Raw genomic sequence first — 27164 nt, 5'->3', positions numbered from 1 at the left:
TGGTCCCATTTGTTTAGAGTAACAAAAAAAAGGAAGTCATACCTGCATCAGATTAAATCTTGCCACCTCATTTATTGGGGCATCGGAAATTATTCCATACTGTTCTGGGTTGACAACTGCAGGACAAATGAAACATGCAAGCAGAAGATCCGTGCACATTGCTCGCACCTCCCCAACCTCCAGCCAGTCTACACAGGAGAGTGTTTTGTACATTTGTGATAAAATCCATCGCAAGCTATGTGGAAAGCAGTATGTGTTCTGCTTGAGATAACCAATGAATTTGTTCACCAAAGCCACTAACTTAGCCTCATTGGAATCCACCATTTCTTGGACTTTTTGTCTGAACCTTTCTGTGCCTTTCTCCCCAAAGAGTTTTTCCTGTTGCGCGGGAGAGAACCTCTCGATCAATTTGTTTGCATCTGTTTCTAGGTGATCTTCATCTTCCACCAGCAGCTGCATGATTGGCTCATGCAATGTTGCAGTAAGGAAGAGTTTTGCAGAAAAGAGTCCCTCAGAAAAAAGTTTGAATAAAATGCTGAATGCACAGGTACCTCTCCTCAAAAGCCGTCTGGGATTGTCACTTTCCTTCAGTTCAAATTCTATCAAGTAACGCAAAACTTGAAGGAGGTAACTCTCATCTTCCTGCATGATGCAATTGCCATAGATGGAGGTAAAGACCGTGTGAATGACACTTTGTGTGTTGTCCTGGCTGAGTTTCTCTCCAGCAACCAGAGAGGAAGCAATAAGCCTAGGGTTCTCTCTCAATCTGTTGAGGAATTCTCCATAAGCAGTCTCTTGAAATCCCAACTGCTTGTACCCATCAACAAACTGTGTGTCCTCCAAGACTTTGGCATGCTGGCAGCATTCAGCAGGAGAAGCTTCAGCACTTCAGAGAAAAAACAGTTAAATAATTTAATTATTTGTAACAGGGCTATCAAACCATTAAAAAATTAATTGTGATTAATCATGAGATAAAAAGTAGTCCCAATTAATCATAGTTTTAATCATGCTGTTAAATAATAACAGAATACCATTTATTTAAATATTTTTGGATGTTTTCTACATTTTCAAATATACTGATTTAAATTACAATACAGATTACCAAGCGTACGGTGCTCACTTTGTATTGTTTTTTATAACAAGTATTTGCGTGTGCGCGTGCGCTGGGGGAGTGCTGTCTCTTTAAGCAGAGCACTCAGGTGCCTGAACGCTTTTTTCAGCCAGTAGCAGCTGCTGTTGGCAGCACTCACACCTGAGGCAGCGGCAGACAGGCACCCCGATCCCGCACCTCAGCGGTGACTGGGTACCCGGAAAGGAGCAGGGGGACACCCCGACATCAGTCCCTCACCCCCACTTTGCGCAGCAGACAGGAGGCAGGCTCCGCGGTCCAGAGCAGGTTGGCCAGGGGCAGCAGTGAAGCACAGGTATCCCTGCCCCAGAGGCATGTAGAAGCTTCCCCACTTCCCCCTACAGCACAGCGCCCTGGGTGGTGGCCTCCTTCGCACATCCCTAAGGCCAGGCTCTTCTCTCCTGCCCCCACACCCCGGAGGGTGTTTAACCAGCTCTCCCAAATTGCTTCTCCCTGTCGGCCTCCTGCTCCCTGGCGCAGGCGGTGCCTCCCTCCCAGCTGCATCCCATCTCCAGAGGTATAAGATTAATGTTCATTTAAAAAAAACAACACGTTAATTTGTTTTGAGTTAATTGCATGTGGTAACTGCGATTAATCGACAACCCTAATTTTTAATAGACAAATAATTAAATCTAAATGAAACAGCATTCTGAATCCATTAGCAGGAGCTCTAGACCAGTGTTTTTCAAACTTTTTTTCTGGGGACTCACTTGAGGAAAATTGTTGATGCCCGCGACCCAAGGGGCTGGGAATTGGGGTGGGAGAGGGGGCTCTGGGCTGGGGGTGCAGGCTCTGGGGTAGGGCCGGGGATGAGGGATTTGGGGTGCAGGAAAGGGTTCCAAGTTTGGGGGGGCTCAGGGCTGGGGCGCAGGGTGCAGAGGCAGGCTTCCCGCCTGCCCTGGCACCACGAACCGCGCTGCACCTGAAGCAGCCAGCATTGGCCTGGCACTGGCCAATGGGAGTGTGGAGCCAGTGCTCGGGGTGGGGGCAACACGCGGAGCCCTGTGGCTCCCCTGCCTAGAAGCCAGACCTGCTGCTGGCCGCTTCCAGGGTGCAGCATGGTGTCAGAACAGGTAGGCACTAGCCTGTCTTAGCTGGATAGCACCAATGACTGGACTTTTAATGTCCTGGTCAGAGGTGCTGACCAGAGCATCCCAGTGCCTGACATGCCATGACCCAGTACTGGGTTGCTACCTGAATTTTGAAAAACGCTACTCTAGACAACAGAGTAAAAAATACACTGCAAGAATTCTTCCTTTAAAAAAACGTAGCAGTTAACATCTACAATCTTTATTGTAAGTTTCACAAAAAAAAATTTTTTTTGAATATTCCTCAATGTATAAGCTTCATTACAATAACAAATTCAAGTGTTTAATAATAAAAACCTCATTTCTTGCTATGAACTACAAATCAGAAGAGATGCAACATACGCACGCACACACAAAAGCCCCCCCCCCCCCAAAAGAGTAGAGAGTGAACTATTTCAGAGCAAATCTGAGACAACTCAGACTTCCTGTTTTAGAATAATTTTTTAGAATGGCTTTATAGCCATTAAAATTTTGTAATTAGAATCACTTGTTGTGCTCAATATACAGTATGAAAAGAATCATGGAATTCTTTTAATTCACAGAGTTTAGGAGTTCAATTTCCCCCAAAGCATTTATCACCTTGTTATGATAAGTCTGTCCAAGTTAATCCTTTGCTGCTTGGAAATCCAGGCTGTGTGGTACAGTTTCTCAGCTGTCTTCAATACATCTGCATTTAATCTCTGAATAAGTTGCTTTTCTGAGTTTACATAAAGTCGTTCTTGCTTGAGGTGATGAGCCAGAGTGTGAATATCCAGCTTCACCATCTTTGAGGGTGAGAGGACTACACAGTACTCACTGCAAAAGGGAAAATACATGAAGAATTTCACATTATATATAGCTTCTATTTTTTAAAACTCCAACAGGCAAAAAGAATTTGGATACTGAAAAGTTATCAAAAAATTCCTGATAAAATTTAAGAACCAAGTAATAATTGTAAGTTTATGACTTACTGTAACTACAGTACCTACCACCTATCTTTGATCCCTATTTTGCTCATGGATCCCTACTTTCCTCATGGACTGTAATTTCTAAATGGACAACCAACCTAATTCTCAATTACTGAGGGAGAATCTCCACTCATTGATATATTTTGCTTTCCACTACCAAATCTCGGTACAATTTTTCATGAGTGATGTACCCGAGTATTTGGATTCTAATATCTAAACTGTATTGTTAAATCGATCCGCTTAAATTTGGGTTATTGCTGATTATGTACTCTATGTATCATATGACTTTAAAAGCAAAACTTTGTATTTGTGGATAATCTAAGCACTATACCCAGATGTACAGACACTTTTTTCTCAAACTATGTATTATATATATATTTTTTTTAACATTAGCTTTAATAAAAATGTTAAATCTAGCCCCAGCCTCCCAAACCCCAGGCGACAGCCCTAGTTATTAGACCATCCTTCCTTACTGTAAAACACTTCACATGGATAATGGGATCTTCAAAATTTCTCACATGCACTTGCAGGGTTCAGTGACATCATATTGGCCAGTTCCATATAAATTAAAGCTGCCCTCAGCTCTGCTAACTTAAACATTACTCTGTTTTCACTAATAACAGTAAAGCTCTCCCCAAAGTGCCACACTGGGGTGCAGGAGGAGAAAAGAGAACACCCTCAGGATTACCCTTCTAATTTCTAATTGTGGAGGCCAGCATAACGACACTCAGAATCAGTGAGGTAGAAGGGGAAAAGGAGTCCCATTTTGACATATTATATGGCCAAGTCAGTGCTCAGTGAGCAAAGCAGTACGTGAGAGTAAGATGAATCAGAACACATGCTAAGCTATGCTGCAGTTTAAAATAAGTGTTTGGGTCTAGTAGCCCCTTGACTGACAGAAATTCCTGCTTCTATGTGAAATAAAGAGATTCGGTCTTCTACATTATTCAATTTGCCTTTTCTGCTAAAGATACTCATAACTAGCACCACCCATACATAAGCCAAATGCTGGAAACATGCATAGAATACATTGCTACTCAATAGTAGAACTCGTTCAACAATGTCTTCTTGAACGTCCCAACTCATAGGAATGTACTTGCGGGCCATGATCCAGAAATTCTCTAAATGACAAAACAAACTGAAGAAACCTCAAGTTGGAAAAGAAATCTGCACAGTCCATTACAGTACAACAGCAGCTAAGTTGTACTTTGTAAATACCTTATTTGCTTCTTAATGACTAAATAAACCAAAAAAGTATCATAGTATTTAAAACCTTTCATTAAGTTAGAAATTTAATGAAGGCTAGTAAGAAGTGTTTGCCAAATATGTAACTATATGATAATATAATCAGATATTGCAATATTAATCAGATGCAACTTGTCTAGTTTAGGATTTAAAGGTGTGATCTTTGCACCTGTTAGCTAACGTGCTAACTACCCAATTTAAAAGTCTAGATAGATAAGGCATACTGCCGTTGACATATTATAAAACAGTCAAGTTATTCAAAAGAAATTTCCTTTTTTCCTCTATTTATTTAAATTAAGATGTTGAGGAATCATTTGTGAAAACCATGTTAACAAAGACAATATAATTTGTGTAAGCATAATTACAGAGAAGAAAATGGAACAGCCATTAACCTCACCTGATTTCATACAAAGAAAATTACCTTAGCTGACCACTCATATCCTCACCATCAGAAGTAGCCCTTCTTGAGTGTTAGTTTGGTAGGAAGAATTATGACCAGCTCCACCACCCTGTATATGTTAGAGCATCCAAATACTATGGTGATGGGTACTTAAATACAATAATAAATGGAATGCTTGTCTGTTCCTTATCAGCTCTAGCACCTTCAGTGAAGCCTGATCTCACAATGCTACTTGCTCCCACACTCAGGGAACTAGAGTATGATTTATGATTTGCAGGCATATCACTCTCCTCTTCGTACTCTTTTAAAGATCTTCCCGGCCACGCCAGGCACTAAGCCACAGGATCCTTTCCAAATAATATTTATTAGCTTCCTTCACTGGGCACAGAATTTTTGAAGAAACCCTGATGGTTCAAGAGCATGGGTCACCAACAACTACTTACCCAAGCTCCTCTATGGTTCGACTTGACAAACAAAACCCTATAATCCAACTGAAGATAAACCATAAAGAGCTGTCATATCATCTTTTTATATAGAAAGGTTTAAACATCTAATGTCCGAACACCTCAACTTACAAAGCATTTTCTAAGCTTGCAAAGGAGACTCAGAGTATCCTTAACAAAAATCAATCCAAAGGCTGTAGTTCATGCTGAGATGCTTGCTCTACTTGAAGGTGATATTAAACCAAAAGAACAACAAGGAGTCCGGAGGCACCTTAAAGACTAAGATTTATTTGGGCATCAGTTTTCATAGGTAAAAAACCCCACTTCTTCAGTTGCATATGAAGTGGGGTTTTTTACCCACAAAAGTTTATAAATTTGTTAGTCTTTAAGGTGCCACTGGACTCCTCATTGTTTTTGTGGATACAGATTAACACGGCTACCCCTCTGACACATTAAACCAAAAGGACTCCAAGAAGAATACAAAGTACCTTTACAAAAAGTTTTAAAGGTGACTGGCTCATTAAATGAATGGAGAAGTGCTACTGATGTGACAGAACTGTGCCAGCAGCATAAGGTTTCTAACAAATGATGTCACGCAACAAATTATTCTTACAATAAAAATCAAGAAACAGATTATAAATATCTATGTTAAAGCAACTTTCAGGTGACCAGAAAAAATGATGTATATAGTGACATACGTCATTGTATTCCTCCGTTTTCGCAAGGAATCCAAGCACACGGATCTAAAACAAGCTAGCTATAACATACAAATGTTGATATATAGAAGCACATCAGGATGAGTTAAGGAGCTGCCTAGGTACTTTTATGGACCTCATCTCTACAGTACCCAGTACCCACCATGGCGTAGAATTATTAATTCATTTTAACTCATTCTGGATGAGAGACAATGCACGGTGTACGTTTTGAGGGGAGACAAGTTCCTAGTTTTGCAAAGTTCCCCTATTATAGATGACATTTTATAATTAACCTGCATCTGATGAGTTTCAGATCCTTAAAATAAAATTACATCTCAAGTACTTGCATAGGGTTTCACGAAGTCTTTGTTTTTAATAGTGAAAACAATCTCTTGTTGAGCTTGTTTTTTTTCTTGGACATGCACTACAAAAGGTTTTTTTGTTCAAAATGGGACTGTACAGCAAGTGCGTGTGTATACAGAAAAAAGTAAGGAACATTTTCATTAGATTTTATAAATTGTTATTAGGGAGAAGTTTTACTTTGCAAAGGCAACCTCTTTCACAATGAAAACTGAAATACAGGAAGACTAATCAATGCTTTTCACCGCCCATTAATAGTTGGTATAATTTAAAAATGGGGCTAGTATGCCTTTACTCAATATTAAAGACTGCAACTTTCAAATGGATCTCTTTATCCTACATTTTCAATTATGTAAAGACATACTATTTGGAACCTGGAGTAGATCAAAACACTTTTAAAATGTTTTTTTATGAAACTAAACATTTTTGCTATGTTATTTGGAAAGCTATTCATTATTCTAAGGACTTCATTTGCTCACCTTTTGAATAGGAGTTTTATTTTTGTGACTAAAACATGAGATTTTTTTTATATGATAAAATCCCTGCAGTTAGATTTAGTAGTTGGAGGCAATAATGCAAATTCAGCTCTGCTAAGAAGAAAGCCAGCTCTCTCTTCACACGTCCCTTTTGTTTGCTAGTCACAACATTACTTTCAACTGTGGAGGAAATGAGAAAGTATAACCAGAAAGTTATTTATGAAGAAAAGACTGCCTATGATAGATCTCTAAAAAGCTAAAAGATCAGTGCACTCATCTTTCCTTCACAAAACTGTACTGAAAAAAAGCAAGAAATATCCTTTAACTAGCTTTAGAAAGGTGAGTCAGGATTTCAAAAGAGTTAAACAACATTAAGGCAACTCTGAGAATTTGCATACAATAAAAAAAAAATCTTCTGACAGTCCTAAATTCCTGGGATCCCTTGATATAGAACAGAGGACCTACTTGGAGTTCAAAGTGACAACAGCATTTTAATTAACTCAAGCACAAGGTGAGCTGGAGTTCAGACTGACATATTTAACCACATTTTCTCTGGAAACATACCTGGACAAATTCAGTGCCAACTTGATTTGATTTTGAAACAGCAAAAATATAGGAAACAAATAATATTTTGGACTTAAGGCCAAATTCCAATTATTCACTCTGGAGTTGCATGGCACACAGGAATGCAGAATTTGGACCCAGAATGCTTTCAAGTGCAAGAGCTTTCAAACAAACTTTCCAAAAAAGACAGACAGCATATTTTCAATCCCACTAGTTTAGTTATGAGGCAGGAAAAGAAAGCATTTACAAAAGTCATTTGTCCATAGCTTGAAAGCCAGGACTGCAAGTTAATCAATATGTAACTGGTCATATCAACTTATTTCTTTGGTTGGAGGAGGGGGGGTGGAGAGAAGGAGTGAGGTGGATTCTTCAGAAAACAGGAAACTTTATCTCCTCCTTTCTTTATCCTCCTGCACCTCAGGTGCATAGGATTTCTATCAGTTTCCACTATTTATTTTTGTCTTGTGCTGGTCAGTCAGGCTTCTGAGTGCCATATTCACAGGCTTCTTTTTCTACTATTCTACATAATATTTCTCTAGATTGCCCTCTTTTTCTTTCCAGGTGGTGTCCATATTATCACTTAATATGAAGTCACGTAGGGAGTCATTTTTTCAACTCCTGTTAGCTCTTCAGAGCAAGTACAGCAATGGGAGAAAAAGTTGAATTTTATTCTGGCTCATATATCAGACTTATTAAACTAAATTCCAATTTCAAGATCAACTTCTGACCTAAGTTACACCTGATGTACAGTACCATTTGAAGACAATGGAGTTCTATAGGTAAAACCCAGGCAGAATATAGCCTTAAGAATCTTCAATACTTATTATGATGCATGTGCCTGAAAGAACTCAGCTTGACTTTCAACTCCTAAACTGAGTTTTCAGGGCTGACAGTTTAAAAAAAAATTACTTATAAACAGAACAAGCAAGAAGAACGCAATCATTTTTAAAGTCAGTTTTCAGACTATAACTAAAATTTGAATTCAAAAGAGATTTTAATACTTAACACTTATATAGGACTTTTTATCTTCAAGGAATGTCACAAACATCAAATAAAATTACTTGAGAGGAGATTGGATAGTAAAGAATTATAATTTTATAGACTGGAAAAAACAGAGAGAGGTAAAGTTGTTTGCCCAGTACTACAAGGATGAGTCAGTAGCAGAGCGCAGTTTACCATACTTCAGACTCAGACCATGCCTCACTTCTCCCCACACCCTCATTCACTAACCTACAAGTTCCAAAAACCTGATCAGCAAACCTGGAAGGGAAAAACTTGTTTCTCCTTACAATCATCCCAAATTCATGAACAATGCTGGGAAGTAGCTTTAAATTCATTTGTCTTATCTTCCTTGTATGGGAAAATCAAGAGGCATTGCCTTGAGCTAGCTAACTTGAGGTAAAATCCTAATGAAGATAAGGCATTTTGTAGATTTTACACACAGCAGGTGAAGTTAGTCTTTTAACTTGACCTGCTAATCTGTGTAAAAATATTATTTATTTATATATATGTAAACCATTTTATCTTCATTTAGTTTTCACCTCAAGTTAGCTCACTTACATTAACACATTTCTTTTCCCAGTAAAAACCAGGCCAACAAGATCAGCCAATAAAAGTCTTTCAGATAATAGCTACTGCCTTCTCAGAGGGCTTGCCTAACACTGGAGTTTTAAACCGGATCCAATCTAGTTAATCTGGTTTGAAAATGCTTGCATACAAATGACACAACCCATCACTGAGCCCTAACTCTGCATTTATCAGGAACACTGGAACCCTCTTGCATAGTGGACTAGGACTACTTTAAATGGATTTTGTTTGGTGTTTTATGCGCTCACAATTGCTGTGCACCACTTTTTGCATGCTTTTAAAGGCTACCTCACAATGCTTTGCAGGTCGACCATTACTGACCTATCCATTTACATGTGTGCCCTCCCTTTCCTGATACCAAGTTTCCAGGGTGACCCTTCTCCCCTTGAAAAGATGGTGCAGAGCAAGATGTTGCCCATTTGCTCTTGGATCCTATTGTACCATTATACTGGTGATACAACCACAATAGCCCTCCAAAAGCCCCACAACATGCCGCATGCAGCTGTGCTGACACTTTGGACTTCCTCACCATCTGGAGTGAAGCATAAGTTCAGGAAACTTTTGTGGCCAGCTATGGACATAAGGACCTTTTCATGGACACTGCAAAGCAGATATCCACAAGATGCCAACCAGTGCCGGATAAAGACTTAGCAGCTCACAAGAAAGTATGTTGACACAAGGGATAAAAGGACACAATCTGGTAGGGGAATGTGATCTGTCCATTTTTTTTTTTTTTATTAACTGGACAAGATTCTGCTTAACTATAGTACAACCCAACCAAGGCACTCTCTCAGTGGTTCTCAAGTCTGGTCCACCGCCTGCTCATGGAAAGCCCCTGGCACACCGGGCCGGTTTGTTTACCTGCCGCGGCCGCAGGTTTGGCCAATTGAGGCTCCCACTTGCCACAGTTCGCTGCTCCAGGCCAATGGGGGCTGCAGGAAGCAGCGTGGGCCGAGGGATGTGCTGGCCGCCCTTCCCGCAGCCCCCATTGGCCTGAAGAGGCGAACCACGGCCAGCGGGAGCCGCGATGGGCCGAACCTGCAGATGCGGCAGGTAAACAACCCGGCCTGGCGTGCCAGGGACTTTCCCTGAACAAGCGGTGGACCAGACTTGAGAACCACTGCACTATCTGGAGCCTGCTGCCCACGCTGTCCCCCACAGCAATGATGACCAGCTCGACAAATCAGAAGATGAACTGTCCCCTGAGAGCTGGGATCCTTTTGGGACTCAGAAACCCGACACAGCCAGCTGGAACGCCAGCCCCAGTCCTGCCCTGCCCCAATGGACCATGATTTCTGCCCTGTGATGGATGAGACTGAATCCCCCCCAAAATCTCAGGCAAGGATGGAAGTCAGACCTCCTGGTGGGAACTTCAGCACGTAAGTACCTATCTTTACAATTTATTACTCATTATTATTGTTGGCAGATGTTAGCTAAGAGCCTCTGCCTCCCTCCCCCCGACCTCCTTCTATTGCTTCAAAATGGTGCCTGCCAGCATGGCGGAATTACAATGTGTTCTCAACCCCCTCCGCTGCAGCAGATTTGAATAATGAAGGCATTCATTTGTGCAAAATTCAGTTTATTGAGACAGTGCTTATAGGAAAAGAAATGTGGTTAATTTACATGAGGTATAAGTACACACTGCCTGCCCAGTCAAGGCACAAACAATATCGCTCCCCGCTGAGGTACAAATGCCCTGTAAGATGCATTGTAGCTGACAATTATTGTAGGATCCCTTCTATTTTTCTCTGCACTCTCTCCATGTCTGCAAGGGAGATATAGCAGAACTTAAGACTGAGAAATACCTTGATTTTGTTTTGCATATTATAGGGAATAGCCTCATGTCCATGCTCCCAACCCTTGTAGACTACAAGCTCCTTCCACTCCTGCAGCACTTCTCGGGGAAGTGTCCTGGTGAATAACTTCTGAGCATCTCTCACTAGTCTACCCTTTGTCTCTTTGAATAAGATCATTCTCTCCCCCTAGTCACCTGCCTCCATGTAACATCGAGAATGAGGACAGCCCAAAGGAGATTACTATCCAGCTCACCTTCCATAAACTCTCCCCTTTACATCTCCAATGCCACAGAAGCATCTCCAGCACACACACTACAAAAACAAACCTACAACATAGCTCCAACCACCCCACCCTAAACAGCTTGAAAGTAGATATGATAGACAAAGCCAAATGTACCCACTACCTTTTATACATGCAGATCACTTCCCATTCTTTGGAGGAAGCTCAGAGAGATAAAGCCACACATACATACTTTAAAAAAAAAAAAGAAAAAAAAGCTACCATGACTTGTCCGGGATATGAATAAGTGACTCTTTCCATCTCCTCCTCCCACAACCACAATGCCTGCAGCAGCCAGACCATCAAGGACTGGGCCTCTATTTACTTCCAGTAGGCTGGCTAACCGGAAGGGGAGAAAATAGGTTGAGAACCACTGCTGTAGACACTACACTTGTGTCCAGCTCTTTTGAGTCTTACAATGCCCATGAGAATTTTAAGCCACGACACTCAATCCCAGAATCCATGCGGACAAGAACCACCAGCAACAAGATGTATACTTGTCTTTAACTTTATGCACCCCTCTCCAACACTCCAAATTGTTGTATTTGAAATGTCCTTACTATTGCACTTCGAGTTTTGTTTGCCCCATTGCAGTAATTAAAAGTTTGTGTGTATCTAGTCACTTAAGAAGATTAAACAAACGTATTTCCAAATACAAAGATATTTTTCCATTGGTTTCATTAAAACTGTTTTTATTGTTATTTCCTAATAAAACAGTTTACAATGCATCCATTATGAGAAATCATTGATTTTAACACAGAAAATCCTTTAAATAAAGCTGAAAACTCATAGGCTTTTACAATGCACATACGGAATGTTAAACTTCAATCAGCCACACAAAATACCCCAGTGATCACAATGTCTGCATCCCAACACCTGCCCGCCCCCACCGTCCCATGGGCAACATCTTCAGGCATAAGATTCAAAACACAAACAAGAGGCATCCCAGACAGCATTCCCCTGGGTGTTTGCGTTCTCCATAGGACGTCTTGCTGGCTGCTTCAACCTTTGAGAAAGTCTCTGGACCTCAGCCTCCCACCCATCAGTAAGGCTTTCGCCCTCACAAATATTATGCAAAACAACATGCAGTTAGAATGGCTGAATCATTTTTTTCTTCTGCTTCCAAACTATATCATAAACAAACGTCTGCCTTTGAATGACCAAACGCACACTCAACTACTCAGGCAATAGCTAAAATGTTTCTTCCTTCTGTCCAAGCAGCCTGTGTATGGCTTCATTAGCCAAACTATCAAGGAATAAGCTGGGTCTCTTCAAACAACAGGACCAACCTCCACACCATTAATGTCCACAGTGCTCCTGAGCGCAAACAGTTCTTTCTTCATAACTGAAATAGCACTGAGTTCTGAAAGATGCTAGCATCGTGGACCCTCTCAGTCCAACCTGCATTTATGTCTGTAAACCTGCCACAGTGATGCATGAGTCCTTGGAGCACAATCGGCAAATATCCTTTTCGCATTATAAATTCTGTGCCCTCCTAGTGGGAAGGAAAGCGGAATGATGGCACACGGCTTCCATCAATCGCCATAATATAGTTTGGGAACTTCATATGTGCCAATCCATCAATAATCTCCTGAGCATTACCCAGCTTCATGACCCAATTAGAGAGCACCTTAACAATGGTACAGGAGATCTGCATGAGAATGCCCCCAACAGCTGATCTCCCACAGCCAAACTGATTAGCTACAGACTGGTACATTTGGGGTGGCCAGCTTCCAGACAGCAATGGCAACCCAATTCTCCACAAGTATGGGACACCACTTGTTGGTCTGCTATCACTGAAGCTCCAGGGTCAGATCTGCACAGATCTCACAAAAAGTTCTCTCACCACTGCTGATCATCCCAGCTTTGCAGAATGATCCTTTCCTGACAATCCACACTGGTTTCCCAGGATCAGAAACAGCGCTGAACACAGTGTAAATGATCCAGGAGCCATTCCTCTTGTTTTAACAGCTCAGCAGCATCCTGTTCTTTTCCCTCATCCTGCTGCCACCAATGCCCAGTATCCTCCTGCTGCTGCTGCCATAGAACATTCTCCTGCTACTGCACCGTCTGTTCCACAGTGTGACAGGCGAAGTCCAATGCTGAATTCATCCAGCTCTGAATGCTGTCACACAGACCAAGCATTCTTTTTGCACTCCTGCTTGTCACCATACCATTTATGGGTCCATGCTGACCGACAGCAATTCGAAAATGGCATGTGCCCGTCCAGAAAGGAAGTACTGGGTGAAGACAGGAGAGAAAGGATTTTTTTTTTCAAATGAATCCACCTGGCTTCCCACAATTCCCAGTGAAAACAATCCCAGGATGCAGACTGCTGAGCAGTGAAGCAAAGGACCAAGGGATACTCCTGGAGAATCATAGAATATCTGGGTTGGAAGGGACCTCAGGAGGTCATCTAGTCCAACCCCCTGCTCAAAGCAGGACCAATCCCCAATTTTTGCCCCAGATCCCTAAAAGGCCCCCTCAAGGATTGAACTCACAACCCTGGGTTTAGCAGGCCAATGCTCAAACCACTGAGCTATCCCTCCCCCCTAGAATGCTATGCTCCGTTCACACAATGCAAACTGAAAATGGAACAGGGGTTCCACGTGCATACTATTGGTGTGACTTGCACACTGAGTCACCTGACATGCATCAAAAAAGCTTCAGTCTAAATCCCCTGTGGAGCCTCACTCTCGGAACTCCAGTAAATCATCTGACATACTGCAGCAAACTTGACTTAGGAGATTTGGATTTGAAGATATGAATTCAAACTTTGCCAGTCATGGTTCTATAGGTGATCTAGCCACTCAAGAAAAACTTTTACAAGAAAGAAGATTCAATATACTTTACCCCCAAATCAGTCTGCTTTCTTATTTGTAGGATCATCATTGGTGGCTATGGAGAGGATTTGGATGGGAAGTTTATTACTGAAGTAAGGCTTTACGGTGACATTGGTACATTTATATAGTCATTTGAAAATACAGGACAGGCTTAGATTAAAGACAACAATTTAAGGTTAATTCTGATGATCAGAATAAAAGCACAGCATGTTTTTACTCCAAGAGTCCACAAAGAAGTGACTCCATATCAGGTGATGCTCAGAATCCAAATTCACACTCCCACACACATTTTTAATATCTTGACACACGAGTGCAATATATCTAAAAATAAGTTGACCAGTTAGAGAGCCACAACATGGCAGAACATATCAGGTTACCTCAATATAATCTTTTAAAGTGTATTATGCTGTCAAGAGAAAAAAAAAAGATATTTATAAATATACAAAAATTGTAGTTTCCCTAAGATACTACATTCATCAGCAGATGTCGGCATCAGACCAGCACCGGACCTGGCCTGTCAGGGCTTTGGATCCGACCAGTGGGATTGCCGGGGGAGGGGGGGGAGGGTTCCGCGCACAGCCCTCGCCTGCAAGCACCGCCCACTGCAGCTCCCATTGGCCAGGAACGGGGAATTGTGGCCAATGGAAGCTTCAGGGGAGGTACCTGCAGGCAAGGGCAGTATAGCCCTCTGCCCCCCTTCCCTCAGGGGCCACAGGAATGTGGTGCAGGCCACTTCCGGGAGTGGCACAAGGCCAGGGCAGGCAGGCAAGGAGCCTGTCTTAGCCCTGCTGCCACCCTGGAGCCGCTCAAGATAAGTGACACCGGGCCGGAGCCCACACCCAACCCCCTGCCACACCCCTCTTGCACCTCACCCCCCTGCCCTGAGCCCCCAGCTGCACCCCAAGCTGCTGCCCCAAGCCCCCAAACCTGAGCCTCCTCTCACACTCCACACCCCTCCCTGCACCCCAACCCCCTGCCCTGAGCCCCCTCCCACTCCACACCACCTCCTGTGCCCCAACCCCTTGGCCTGAGCCTCTTCCTACACACCACACCCCCTCCCACACCCTGCACTCCCTCCCGCACCCCAACCCCCTGCCCCACATTCATGGCCCTGCATGCAATTTCCCCACCCAAACGTGGCCCTTTTGCCAAAAAGTTTGCCCACCCCTGCTCTAGCATTATGGTTCCTGAAATGAACACACAAAAAGTGCAAAATGTCTGTCTCTTTGTGGTGGAAATTCAAACACAATAAAAGACCATTCAAGGTCGAGATGGGTGAGACTAAGGGCTCGTCTACACTAGAATCGCTACAGTGGTGCGGCTGCCCCCACATAGCTGCGGCGCTGCTAGTGCAGGCGTTCTAAGCCGACGGGGGACAGCTCTCCTGTCAGCATGATTACTCCCCCTCTCCGAGCGGCAGTAGCTATGCTGACGGGCGAGCTTCTCCTGCCGACAAAGCGTTGTCCACTCCGGCGCTTAGGTTGGTATAACTTACATCACTCGGGAGTAACTTTTCCACACCCCTCAGTGACTTGAGTTATATCGAAGTAAGCACTAGTGCGTACAAACCTAAAGCTGTGAACTGGTGAGTCGGTTGCCAGTACATACAACTGTGTTGAGAAAAAGTTTTAATTAATTTGCGTTTTCACATAGTGCAGTCAATCTTATCTCATCTGGAAAACAGCTTTTATGGTTTTATAGTCCTCCATAAATTAAGCTGATTGGCCTGCTAACGACTGCTACTGAACTCTCAGCCTCTGCAAAAAGCACTGCCTCAATGAGAGGCACTGCTCCCACTCACCAGTTTTCAACAATGCTTCTAAAGTCATGTGGAAGTCTGGAGTAACAGGGCAAACTGACTGGAAACTAAAGATGAAGACTCAGGGCTTGTCTACACTGGCAATTTACAGGGCTGCAACTTTCTCGCTCAGGCATGTGAAAAAACACCCCCACGAGCGCAAGTTTCAGCACTGTAAAGTGCTAGTGCAGACAGCGCACCAGCCCTGGGGGCCATGCCCCCAGTGCTGGTAGCTATGCCCCTCGTGGAGGTCGTTTTTTTAGAGCGCTTCTGCCGCAACCACACAAGACACATTAAAGCGCTGCCATGGCACCACTTTAGCATTGCTAGTGTAGATTAGCCTTAAGATATAGCTTGTGAACCTTGGGTCTGGTCTATATTACAGAGTTAGGTCGACACAAGGCAGCTTAAGTCAACCTAACTAAGGAAGTGTTTACACTTAAATTTTGCTCCCACTGATGTAACTGCCCTGCTACTTTGACTTAATCATTCCACCTCCACGAGTGGCGTAGAGTCAAGGTCGATGTAGTTAGGTCAACACTTTGTCAGTGTAAACACTGCATTGTTTCCACCGACTGTTACTGGCTTTCAGGAGCCATCCCACAATGCCCCACACCGATAGTACAAACAATACAAATGCTGCTGGTGAGGAAGCACACCGCTGACCAAGTAGCAAAGTGTAGACAGGCCAAGTGATGTAATTACTGCAGCGGCTGTATGCCGACATAAGGTAGGTCAACAAATTTGTAGACATGTCTTTATGAAAGTAAAGGAATGCATCTGATAGGTATGGCATGTCAGAAGGCTTCAAACTACTGCATAAAGAAACGTTACTAAATACTGTAAGTGACCAAATTAACCAACTCCAATTCAGCAAAAAGAGAAGCACGTGAATAACAATGTCAATAAATGACTGTGCTCAGTCTCACTTTCACTGCTCTAAATACAAATATTAGGAATACAGCCTGCTCTGAAACACCCAGTGTGATGTTTCACTCCCTATTCTTTATGAAAATATGCTTATGAAATGAATATGACATAACTGATATATACTTTATACAAGATAGCTCATGTAGGGTACCATTGGAAAGGTTATGATTTACTGAATGTGATTATCCAATGTGCGTGCCTGTATCATTTCTGTATCTGAAATTAGGAATATTGACTATGTATCTGTATTTCATACATGTTACTTTGGCTGTCACCCCCAACTAGCCCTTCAGGTACAACAATGGAAAATCCAGACAGGGCTAATGGCCTATTAGCAAAGACAATGGACGTGAAAGAGCTTAGTCTTCCTGTGGATGCTCCAGACAGCCTACGAGTAATGGCTGCCACAGTCCTGCAGGGACATGGGTCTGAGTCACCTTGTACTGGATCCACCCCTTGGAATGCCACTGGGAGACAAAGGGTTCCCACCATACACAAGAGCTATATAAGGCAGGGGAGTGACATCATCATAGTTCTCCTCTGCCTCCCCATCCAAAGAGACACTGAAAAACACCTGGAAGCAAGAACTGAACTGAGGGGAGAAGGGCTGAACCCAGGCTGACAGGATATCCAGACTGTGAGTGGAACTACCTGAAGTCTCAAGCTGCAGGCCAGTGTAGCTGCCTTTCAAGACTTTCTGTAATCTACCGGTGACAATATTTAGGGTGAGAAATTACTATTTGTAACCAATTTCTTTAGTGAAACAAGCTTCGTATGTGTGTTTTGTTTGCTTAGTCATCTGCTTTGTTCTGTTTGCTATCTCTTTAACCAGTTAAAATTCACCTTTTGTAGTTAATAAACTTATTTCTTGTTTATAATATAACCCCATTTGTGCAATTCATAATTGGGGGGGGTAAGCAGCTATACATACCTTCCTCCACATTGAGGGAGGGGGTGGATTTCATAATATACCTTTGGGCCTGCACTCCAAGGGAGCTGGACACCTGAGTGCTGGGGCAAGTCCCTTAAGCTGAGGCTTCCCAGAGCTGATCTCAGTGTCTGTGTCATTCGGCAGTTGGGTGTGGCCCTGCCTGTGTGTATGCTGGAGGAGGCTTAATAGCCTGGCTCAGCAAGACATGTAAAAAGGGAGCCCTGGCTGGCAGAACAGGTGGGTTCAGTGATATCCCAGCACATCAGGTGGCACCTTAAGGGGTCCAATCCGTCACACCCAGCTACTGTGAATACTTAAAAAAAAAAAAAAAAAAAAAAAGAGAGACAATTCAAATAAAGTTCCTCCCTTCATACTTATCTAAAGAAATCATTAGGAGCAAACAATTTTGTGTCCTGTAACCTTCCTGTACTGGAGAGCAGTTCAATTCACTCCAGCATTCAGGACAAGAACTTTAAAGAATGTTCTTATTAACTTCTGTGGAATACAAAAGGTCATGATTGCCCAACTGTGTTAGCTTATAAGTGCTCATGAAATCACCTTATGGTCCCAAACAAAGAACCTATCAACTTGAATAGGTGAAAGATTATTTACAGTTGTCCAAAGGACAAAAGTTTATAAAATCCAGATATTTAAATAACTTCTGTGACAAACAGAAGTTTAAATTCCATGTGGCTGCAAAAACAATAGAAGTTAAGCGAATACCTGGATTTTTCATATTAAATTCCTGCTATCTCCGTAATTTCAATGTAGATACGCTGAAGTGGTTTTTTGGTATTGCAGCTGTAAATTATCATGATTAATGTTAATAATATACAACACATCATGATGCTCTTGGATAGCATGAGCTGAAATATGTTTTGGCATACCTGACTGACATGACATTTGACAACTGTTGTCACAACATAAGAAAAAGGGGATATGGTGCTTAGATACCAAGGTGATAAATGCCTAGGACAGACAGATAAAAAGCAATAAAATCCTAAAAACCACTCCATTGAATTAGATGACTGAAAATTTAACCAATGCTTACTAAGGTATACGTCTGATTCTGTATTGCAATGTAAAGAAACAACGAGCTCTATAAAATAGTTCTGTGCGTCACTAAAATAAGGCGTTAAACAAAATTGATAAGGATTATTTACCAAAGTGGTAAAGATCATTAGTAAGTTATAGTTTTCCTTTTCTTCTCCCTTGGAACATTTCTTGCTTCAGGTTATTTTTTTTAGCATGGAGCCCACACAGGATTCAGCTTCCATAGCAAGTTTGGACAGGTCAAATCTAGGCAGGGCAAACCAAGACAAAATTGAACCATTCCATCAAACTGAAAAATATCTCCTAAGCAAGCTTGCTTGGTTTCCCTGCAAATTTGTCCCACATGAAAACATAAAATGTTTCCTGTGTCATTAACATTTACAGTAACAGCTAAAAAGCAACAGAATTTGGATTTAAATAAATGGCATGTGTCTCAAAGAGTTAGCTAAAAAGTTAAAAGCTGAAAATTTCATTTGTAAAAAAAAGACAGCTAAATAAATTATATGAACTGAGTTCTAAACTTTAAAAACCAGCATCTCAAATTTTCAAACCTCTTCTTCAACAACAGACTAACCCAACTTTGCATTATAAATTTACCTGTGCCCACTGGCTTCACTGCAACACTGAATGTATTGTCTATTCAACAGGATTACTATTCCTGGGCACAATTTAGCACAACTAGTATCAGAATATAGTGGTGTTTGTAATCAAGTGTGTCCACATTAGTGTGGTAAAACAAAAAACTACCTGGTGACCTTTCGCATACATTTCCTATAGGCAAAAAGGCAAATGTCTTCCTCCTTTACCAACCACACACTACATTTTTAGTTTAGTTTCATCACTCTACCTCAGGAGTTACTTTAAAAAAAAAAAAAAAAAAAAAGAGAGAACAACATATCTATCTAAACAACGTTTTAAAATCCAGATAGCATATTTTCTTTAACAGAAGGCTAAATGTCTATACATGGTGCTTACATTCACATCTATCTCCAAGGTTTTTCTTACAGAATAGATGCTTGGTTTTTCCAAAGTATTGTCTTCGGTGGAAGCCGCAACCCGTCTTGAAATCTAGGCTAATAATAATTTATAGTTTAAACTCTGAGGTGGGAAGTCCCTTAATTTTCAAAAAAAGGAGTGCTTGTGGCACCTTAGAGACTAACCAATTTATTTGAGCATAAGCTTTCGTGAGCTACAGCTCACTTCATCGGATGCATGTAGCTCACGAAAGCTTATGGTCAAATAAATTGGTTAGTCTCTAAGGTGCCAAAAGTCCTCCTTTTCTTTTTGCGAATACAGACTAACACGGCTGCTACTCTGAAACCTTAATTTTCAGGATCCCTTTACAGAGTACATCGATCATTTGATGAATGGACTTATACAGTGTAACACTATGTCTACACTGCACACCTTTTACGGCAGCATGTAAACACACACACTGTTTGCCCCCCATGAAGTGGATAAACGCCAGTGTAGATAGGAAGGCACTGCTTGGGCAAATAAAGGTATGCCTAAAGACTGTGGGTATATACCTTACAGGATTCTCTGCAGCCCAAGCAGAGACTCCCACATCTACACTATTTTTAACAGCTGCCTCCAGCTGACGGAGCCTTTCATTGACATGGGTAATAGCTACACTCTCTTGTGTGGATGCAACTTGCTTTTCATTGCTGCATGTTTCTACACTAACCCTACTCACTGCTGACACTTAGGGGCAGTGTAGACATAGCCATTTTTTCAGATGACTCATTTTGTGCTGCAAAAACTAAGAAGTGAAGGTATTACTAGAAAATGATCATTAACCCAATAGCTTGAACATTCTTACTTAAGGCATTGTCTCTCTTCTTATGCCATCCTACCACACTTGCAACAGCAGATATGCACAAGTTGGAATCCCTTGGATTTAAGAGAAAGGAGGCTGCCAATAGGTTGTTTTCCACGAGCAGCTTGCAACCTCCTCTCCCTGGTCCAAAGCATCCCAGGTCTGTTGAGCGCCAAGGCACACTGCAGAGCATATCTATTTGCCAAGACCTCTGGAGTAAGAGGAACTTGATAGGGGTTAAGGATGGTGTGATGGTTGGGAGTTCAGGGTTATTAGTTGCTAGCATTATCTGCCTCTAATTTATGTCAAATGCACTTACTGTTTTAAGAATGGCATCTTTTTATATTTTATGATGTCATCACACACAAACAGGTAATTGTGGGGAATTAGTCCCTCTCTCCAAACATTTTTTTTTACTTATTAATAAATAAATAGTATCTGCAAAATGTAAACAAACAGCATGAAGGCTTTAGGTTTGATAACAGTTAAAAACAGATAAACTTAAGATTGTCTATATTTACAAGAGGAAACACAAACTTTCAGACTCCACAATTGCTAGCTTAATCCCAGAGGATCACTTTCATCTACTCAAAAAACCAAAAAGAATAAAAGAATAAAAAACCCACTTCAAAACCACATTTGTAAACATACCATTTTCACGGGTTACTTAAATTTACAGAGAAAAACAAAAGTTCACAAGAAATATTTGACAAGGGGAAGGCAGGTGAACTTTTAGACAAACATTACAAAACTGTTTACTGAAACCACATCAAACTTTATAACTCTGTGAATACCACATGCCACTACATTTAATTTTTTCATGACATAAGCAAAAACAAACAAAAAACACTACAATTGTCTGTTTCTTAAGTAATAACAAAGACAAGAGATGCTAAAAATGGCCATTAATAAAGGGTCAGCAATATCTTCCTTGCTAATATATTTCTAATGTGTATACATGATTATATTTTTAGGACATTTTACTAAGTGACGCTCTCCCCAAAAAATATAAGAGATTGGGAGGGTCTTAAAGTTATGAAGCAAAGAAGGGCTTATTTCACATTAGCAGGATTCAGCATCTGCTGGAAAGAGAAACTATATTTATATACAATCTCTTTAAAAGTGTGTATTTGCAAATAGACTGTATATAACAAAATGTTAAAATAATTTTTCATATTAGGAAGGTTGTTTTCATGTCATGCAAATTTAGGTCCCTATCCTGTAAGCTATTTTGCATGGGTGGCCACTGAAGTCAGTGTGGTTCTATGCGAGCACTGGGGTCTGCTCACGTGGAACAGCATGCAGGATCACTGTGAATTAATGTGACTATATCCTCAGACACACACAATAAAAGTGATCTATTTTCCCAGCAATGATGTGAAGGTTAACCCCCTGTAACGGGATTGGCACCCACCGCAAGTGCCCTCTTCTGGTTGGGCATGTCTGTGTTCTTTAGTGCTGGTGACCCCTTTTGGTGGTTCTCAGGCGGGTTTGTCAGCGACACAGTGCTCCAGCTGAGTCACACTGTCTGCATATTAACCAGCACAAACCCCTTTCGGATATATGGTCCACTGGGGCCAATCTCAGTACCGCTCTGGTGGTGTCTCTCTCTCTCTAGCCCTCCCTGGGCTTTGGTCTTTAAGTAGTCCAGCCCTGATATGGCGCTATATCGCCAGGGCTTCCTCCCTGGAGACTCTATCTTCCGGTAGCCCTCCCCAGGCTGAGTTCTTACTCCTTCCTAGCAACCAGCCAGGAGCTCCCTCAATGCTCCCTCGGTCCCTGCTAGCAAACTGTCCGTGGCCCTGCAGCTCTTCCAGGCTGCCAGGCCTGCAGTTCTTTCTTGGAGGACCTCTTCACTGCTCCTTCCCTGCGATGGATGTGGCAGAACCCTGAGGCCTCCAGCAGAGGGTCTTTGGGCCCAGTCCACTCCATCACAAACCCCTTTGAGAGTTTTGTATTGCATTTTGAGAATTGGAAGTAAAGGGTGATTTAAAATATCCAATTAGGCTGAAATATTTAAGGACTATGAAATAGGAAAATAAAAGTATTGTGACAGATCCAGCTTCTACTGTACAAGGCTAAGTATTAAAAATGTTGAATTATGAGATCTTCTTGAAGATGTTTGTAACTTGGAACAGGAAGATGTACAAATGAGTACCATCCTGCAGTCCTACCAGGATGCCGGGCACAAAGCAGGGAGATCTTAAGTGGGCAAGGTTTCTTTAAGAAAGCATTCAGTGAGGGACAAGTTCTGATGCAGGATTCACATTAAAATTAGTAAGAAAGCCCGTAATGATATAAAGAGATACAGGTCTGAATCAGGAGTCCCCTTTAAGGAGACTGATGTAGGCAGACTGGCTAGACAGATAGGCAGTTGTCACAGTCTGATTAAAGATGATGCAGATAAGGGGGAGCGTCAAACAGATTCTCACGCTTTGTCTACACTGGACTTTTGTCAGTATAACTTTTGTCCTTCAGGAGGTGTGAAAAAAACCACACCCCTTCCCCCGAACAACAAAAGTTTTACCGACGAAAAGCACCAATGTGAACAGTGCTTTGTCGGCGGCAGAGCTCTCTCCTGCCGACAAAGAGGCTACACTGCGCATCTTTTAGAAGCATGGCTGTAGCATAAGAATGGTCATATTGGATAGACCAAAGGTCCATCTAGCCCAGTATCCTGTCTTCCGACAGTGGCCAATGCCAGGTGCCCAGGAGGGAATGAACAGAACAGGTAATCATCAAGTGATCCAATCCCCATCACTCATTCCCAGCTTCTGGTAAACAGACGTTAGGAATATCATCCCTGTCCATCCTGGCCAATAGCCATTGATTATCTAGTTCTTTTTTGAACTCTGTTATAGTCTTGGCCTTCACAACGTCCTCTGGCAAAGAGTTCCAGAGGTTGACTGTGCATTGTGTGAAAAAAAACACTTCATTTTGTTTGTTTTAAATCTGCTGCTTGTTAATTTCATTTGGTGACCCCTAATTCTTGTGTTATGAGAAGGAGTATGTAACACTTCCTTATTTACTGTCTCCACATCAGTCATGATTTTATGACCTCTGTCATATCCCCCTTAGTCATCTCTTTTCCAAGCTGAAAAATCCCAGTCTTATTAATCTCTCCTCATATGGCAGCCGTTCCATACCCCTAATGATTTTTGTTGCCCTTTTCTGAACCTTTTCCAATATATCTTTTTTGAGATGGGGCAACCACATTTGCACTCAGTATTCAAGATGTGGGCGTACCATGGATTTATATAGAGGCAGTATGATATTTTCTGTCTTATCTATCTTAATGATTCCCAACATTCTGTTCGCTTTTTTGACTGCCCCTGCACATTTAGTGGACGTTTTTCAGAGAACTATTCACAATGACTCCAAGATCTCTTTCTTAAATGGTAATAGCTAATTTCGACCCCATCATTTAGCTGTGTCGCTAAAAGGTGCATAGTGTAGACATAGCCTTGGACTCCATCAAAATACGACTGGGCAGTCTTTTCCCAAGGTACTTTTTGACAATAACATATTTATGACACGTGAGCTTAATATCTAGCACGTTTGTACAGTTAGAAGAAATCACTGTCATTGTTAGAGAGCCATGTCTCACAGAAAACTTTGAAAAACATGCTATTTAGAAACAAATTTGTCTCTCTGTCTCATTCTTTAAGAATTAGGATGGCTGTCATAAGAATTCACCTATTTATTTCCCATCTGAAGTCTCTAGAAATGACTGGTACTAAAACCAAAGATGAAGTGAAAACTAATTTCAATTAGGGAACAGAAAAACTCTCAGGACACTGCCATATTTTCATACAAAGAAAGTAATAAAAAGATCAAATAAATAATGAAAATGGGATGTGTAAAAAGATGCCTAGACAGAATATTTTAAAGTCCTCTGTGAAGGAACAGCAGTTTACAACGTACAAGGCTCTTTTCTGAAGACTCCTGTCCATCTTCTTACCTAGTATACTGAGGTTCACTCAAAAACTTTCATGCTTGTAGCATAATTAATTCATTCCCTATCATCTTCAGATTGTCTCTCTCACACATGGCAGGCCACAGTTCCATCCATCAAGAGGAAAAAGTGACCAATCCCTGTTAGTAAACAAAGGCTCATATTTTCAGTTATAAAGATCAGCAATTTTAACAGTGCCGTTTTCCTTAATGCCATAAAAGCTGGTCCTATAAAGAAGAATTCAACATCATGACTTAGCAAAGAATAAAGCATTCCATTTGAGCAGGTACATTCCATCAGTAACCAAGAGGTGGGAAAGTCAGGATACTCTTCCACATAAAGCTTCTTAGTCCATGAATATATCCAAAACTTCTATAGTAAAAGCTACCCGAATTCATTCTAAAACACCTTGGTACTGTCACAGTGACTTGGCTCAGACAGGGCTATGGTCCTGCCGTGCCTCTCTTTGGAATGCCATGGGAGGGGAAGACTCATTCATACTTCCATGACTGCAGTTTGCTAGATATTGACAGGCCAGGTAACAATGGCTCCTGGGAAGGCAAGAAGTCAAACGGGACCTTGAATGGCTCTGCAGCACAAATGCTGAACGTGTCTGAGAAGCTACATTCATCTGCCTAGACACAAAAGCAGCTCCTAAGATTGAATTTGACAGACATCCCAGTGAATACGTCCCGGTACCGTTCCTGTTTCCCCCCCCCGTGGCCCCAGGGCACGGCGCGTCCTGCAGCTCTCCCACTCCTCTCCCCAGCACCCCGGCCCCGCTCGGCAGGGGCGAGCTGCTCTGCCGCGGAGGCCCGCAGCGGGCGGCAGGCCGGGGCCGGGGCCGGGGCCGGGGCCGGGCCCGGGAGGCGGGTTTGGCTGAGGGCACTAGACCGGCCCCGCAGCCCCGGTGCCCGTGACCTTGGGCCCCCGCCCCCTTCCCAGGCGCGCGAGGGGGCCACCGACGCGCCCCACCCCCACCCCGGCGCGGCGGGCTCCGTGGGGCAGGCGCCGAGCCCGGCGCGGGGCCGCAGGCCGCCGGCCCAGGGAGTGGCGGCGAAGAGCAGGCAGCGGCCCGCGGCCCCGGCGCCGCCCCAGCAGGGGGCGCGAGGACTCGGCCTCCGGCCCCAGGGCTCCCCCGGCCGGGCCCCGCGCGCGCCGGGGCCGGGGCCGGGGCCGGCAGCCGCCGGAGGGGGAGGGGGCCCAACCTCTGCATGTGCCGCCGCCTCCAGCCGCCGCTCCACCGAGACCCCGCCGCTGCTTGCGTCTGCCTCCCTCAGCGAGAGCGAGCAGGCCCGTCACTGCGCATGCGGCCTGGGGCGCCGGGCCTTCTGGGAGATGTAGTTCCAGGAGGGGAGCGATGGGCGGGGTGCGGGAGAGGCCGGGGAGGAGAGAGACAAGGAAGACAACTTAGGGCTGCCCTTGGGGGAAATGGGCATAGAACGAGCCGGCAGCCGCTACCAGATCGGAAACGGACCGTCGGACCTGGGGGGAGGCCTGGCACAGAGCCCCAGCGTGCCTTAGCCCACAGGCACGGGCAGGCAGGCTGTCTACGCTGTATTTCTGATTTTAATGCTGTGTGTTACTGTATTGCATGGGGTGTAGGTGCTGGGCCTGCCAAGCGTACTAAACTACATAAAGCTCCTGCTTGCATAAGGAGCATTTATTATGTTACTTTTATTGTTTATTCATATTAGTACCTAGAGGCCAGGGCCCTTTTGTGCTAGTCAGTGTGCCCCCATTTAGAAAAAGGACAGCCCCTGTCCCAAAGAGCTTGCAATCTAAGTGTAAAACTATAGAAAACAGGTGAGTAAAACACACTGGCGTGGGAAGCTCAAGGGAACAAATTGTACTGGTCACCATCAAAAACAATGGTCATTGGCAAACCATCAACTTAGCCACGACTGATTTTTTTGTAGGCACCACAAAAGAAGAGAGTTGTTTAAGTCAAATTTCTACCCTCTGACAAACGCCTCATAAACGTGCCTGCCTGAGACGTATATTTTTGTATCTGTTACTATTCTGATTTTGTAACCATCAGTTCAGGATTTCAATTTCAACCTTTTATTGGACTCCTCATAAATGTAATTAAATATAAAGACTGGGTGTCTCAAATGAGATCATAAATGTATGAAGTAAAGACAGCAAAAGAAGCTGTAAGTCAGCCAACACGGACAACACCCTGCTCAACTAACAACACTGTCTCAGGATGAAATTGTCCTCAAATAAGCTTTGAATGCTAGAGCTGAATTTGGTACAGTTCCTATGTTTGGCAGAAGTGTGGCATCTTGTTCTCTAATACAGATTTGTAAAGAGAAAGGGATTTCTGCTTTTGAAAGTGCAAAGTTGCTGTAGATCCTTGAGACTACATATTTCCTCTTTTTGAAGAACTAATTATTTCATAGTCTAGGTTCAAAACACATATGTTTGCTCACATTAATAAGATTCTAGCCAGTATTATTTTCCGTCATGATTCTGTGATGAAAGAACATAAGAAGTACAGTAGGCAATGTTATTTTTTTATTAAATGAAGTCATGGTTTAAAGAGAGTCCAGAGTCATTTCAAAGTGATAGTGCTTGAAGGCTAATACAGAGTGGATCTTATCCAGCATAGATTCAATTTAAAAGATGCAACTAACCTCTGTCCCTGGCCTGAAAGGGGCAGGGAGACTTAAGAGGTTGTAGGCTCACTGCTGATTTTCAGAAGTGCTGAGTACCTTAGTTCCCACAATCCCACAGCAGCCAATGAGAGATCTGGGTGCTCAACACCTCTGAAATTAAGGCCATTAGCCACTGAGGCGGTGTAGCACAGGTGTAGAATCATA

General features: G+C 42.8%; 1 protein-coding gene across 5 annotated transcripts in view; it reads right to left on the bottom strand.

The window, feature by feature from the left end:
- The window catches only part of GAPVD1 (GTPase activating protein and VPS9 domains 1), a 60410-nt gene extending 34653 nt beyond the window's left edge, over positions 1–25757 (bottom strand). The window contains exons 1-3 of one of the 5 annotated variants that reach the window (XR_006286113.1): positions 25548–25682; positions 2797–3012; positions 43–886 (exon numbers count right to left, since the gene is read on the bottom strand). Coding sequence is in view for 3 of the 5 variants with exons in the window: in XM_007060943.4 (XP_007061005.2) it covers positions 43–886; positions 2797–3012; positions 25548–25555 (1068 nt within the window). In the remaining 2 variants the exon portion in view is untranslated. Of the gene's footprint in view, positions 1–42; positions 887–2796; positions 3013–6786; positions 6937–25547 lie in introns of those variants that run through there. The other 4 variants (XM_007060943.4, XM_007060944.4, XM_037880103.2 and 1 more) reach the window with 4 other exon arrangements.
- Positions 25758–27164: the final 1407 nt, after the last annotated feature.

The sequence above is a fragment of the Chelonia mydas genome, chromosome 16, assembly GCF_015237465.2.
Source record: "Chelonia mydas isolate rCheMyd1 chromosome 16, rCheMyd1.pri.v2, whole genome shotgun sequence".
Taxonomy (NCBI): Eukaryota; Metazoa; Chordata; order Testudines; family Cheloniidae; genus Chelonia; species Chelonia mydas.
The sequence above is the reverse complement of the archived record's forward strand: the minus strand, read 5'-3'. Positions and strand labels throughout refer to the sequence as shown.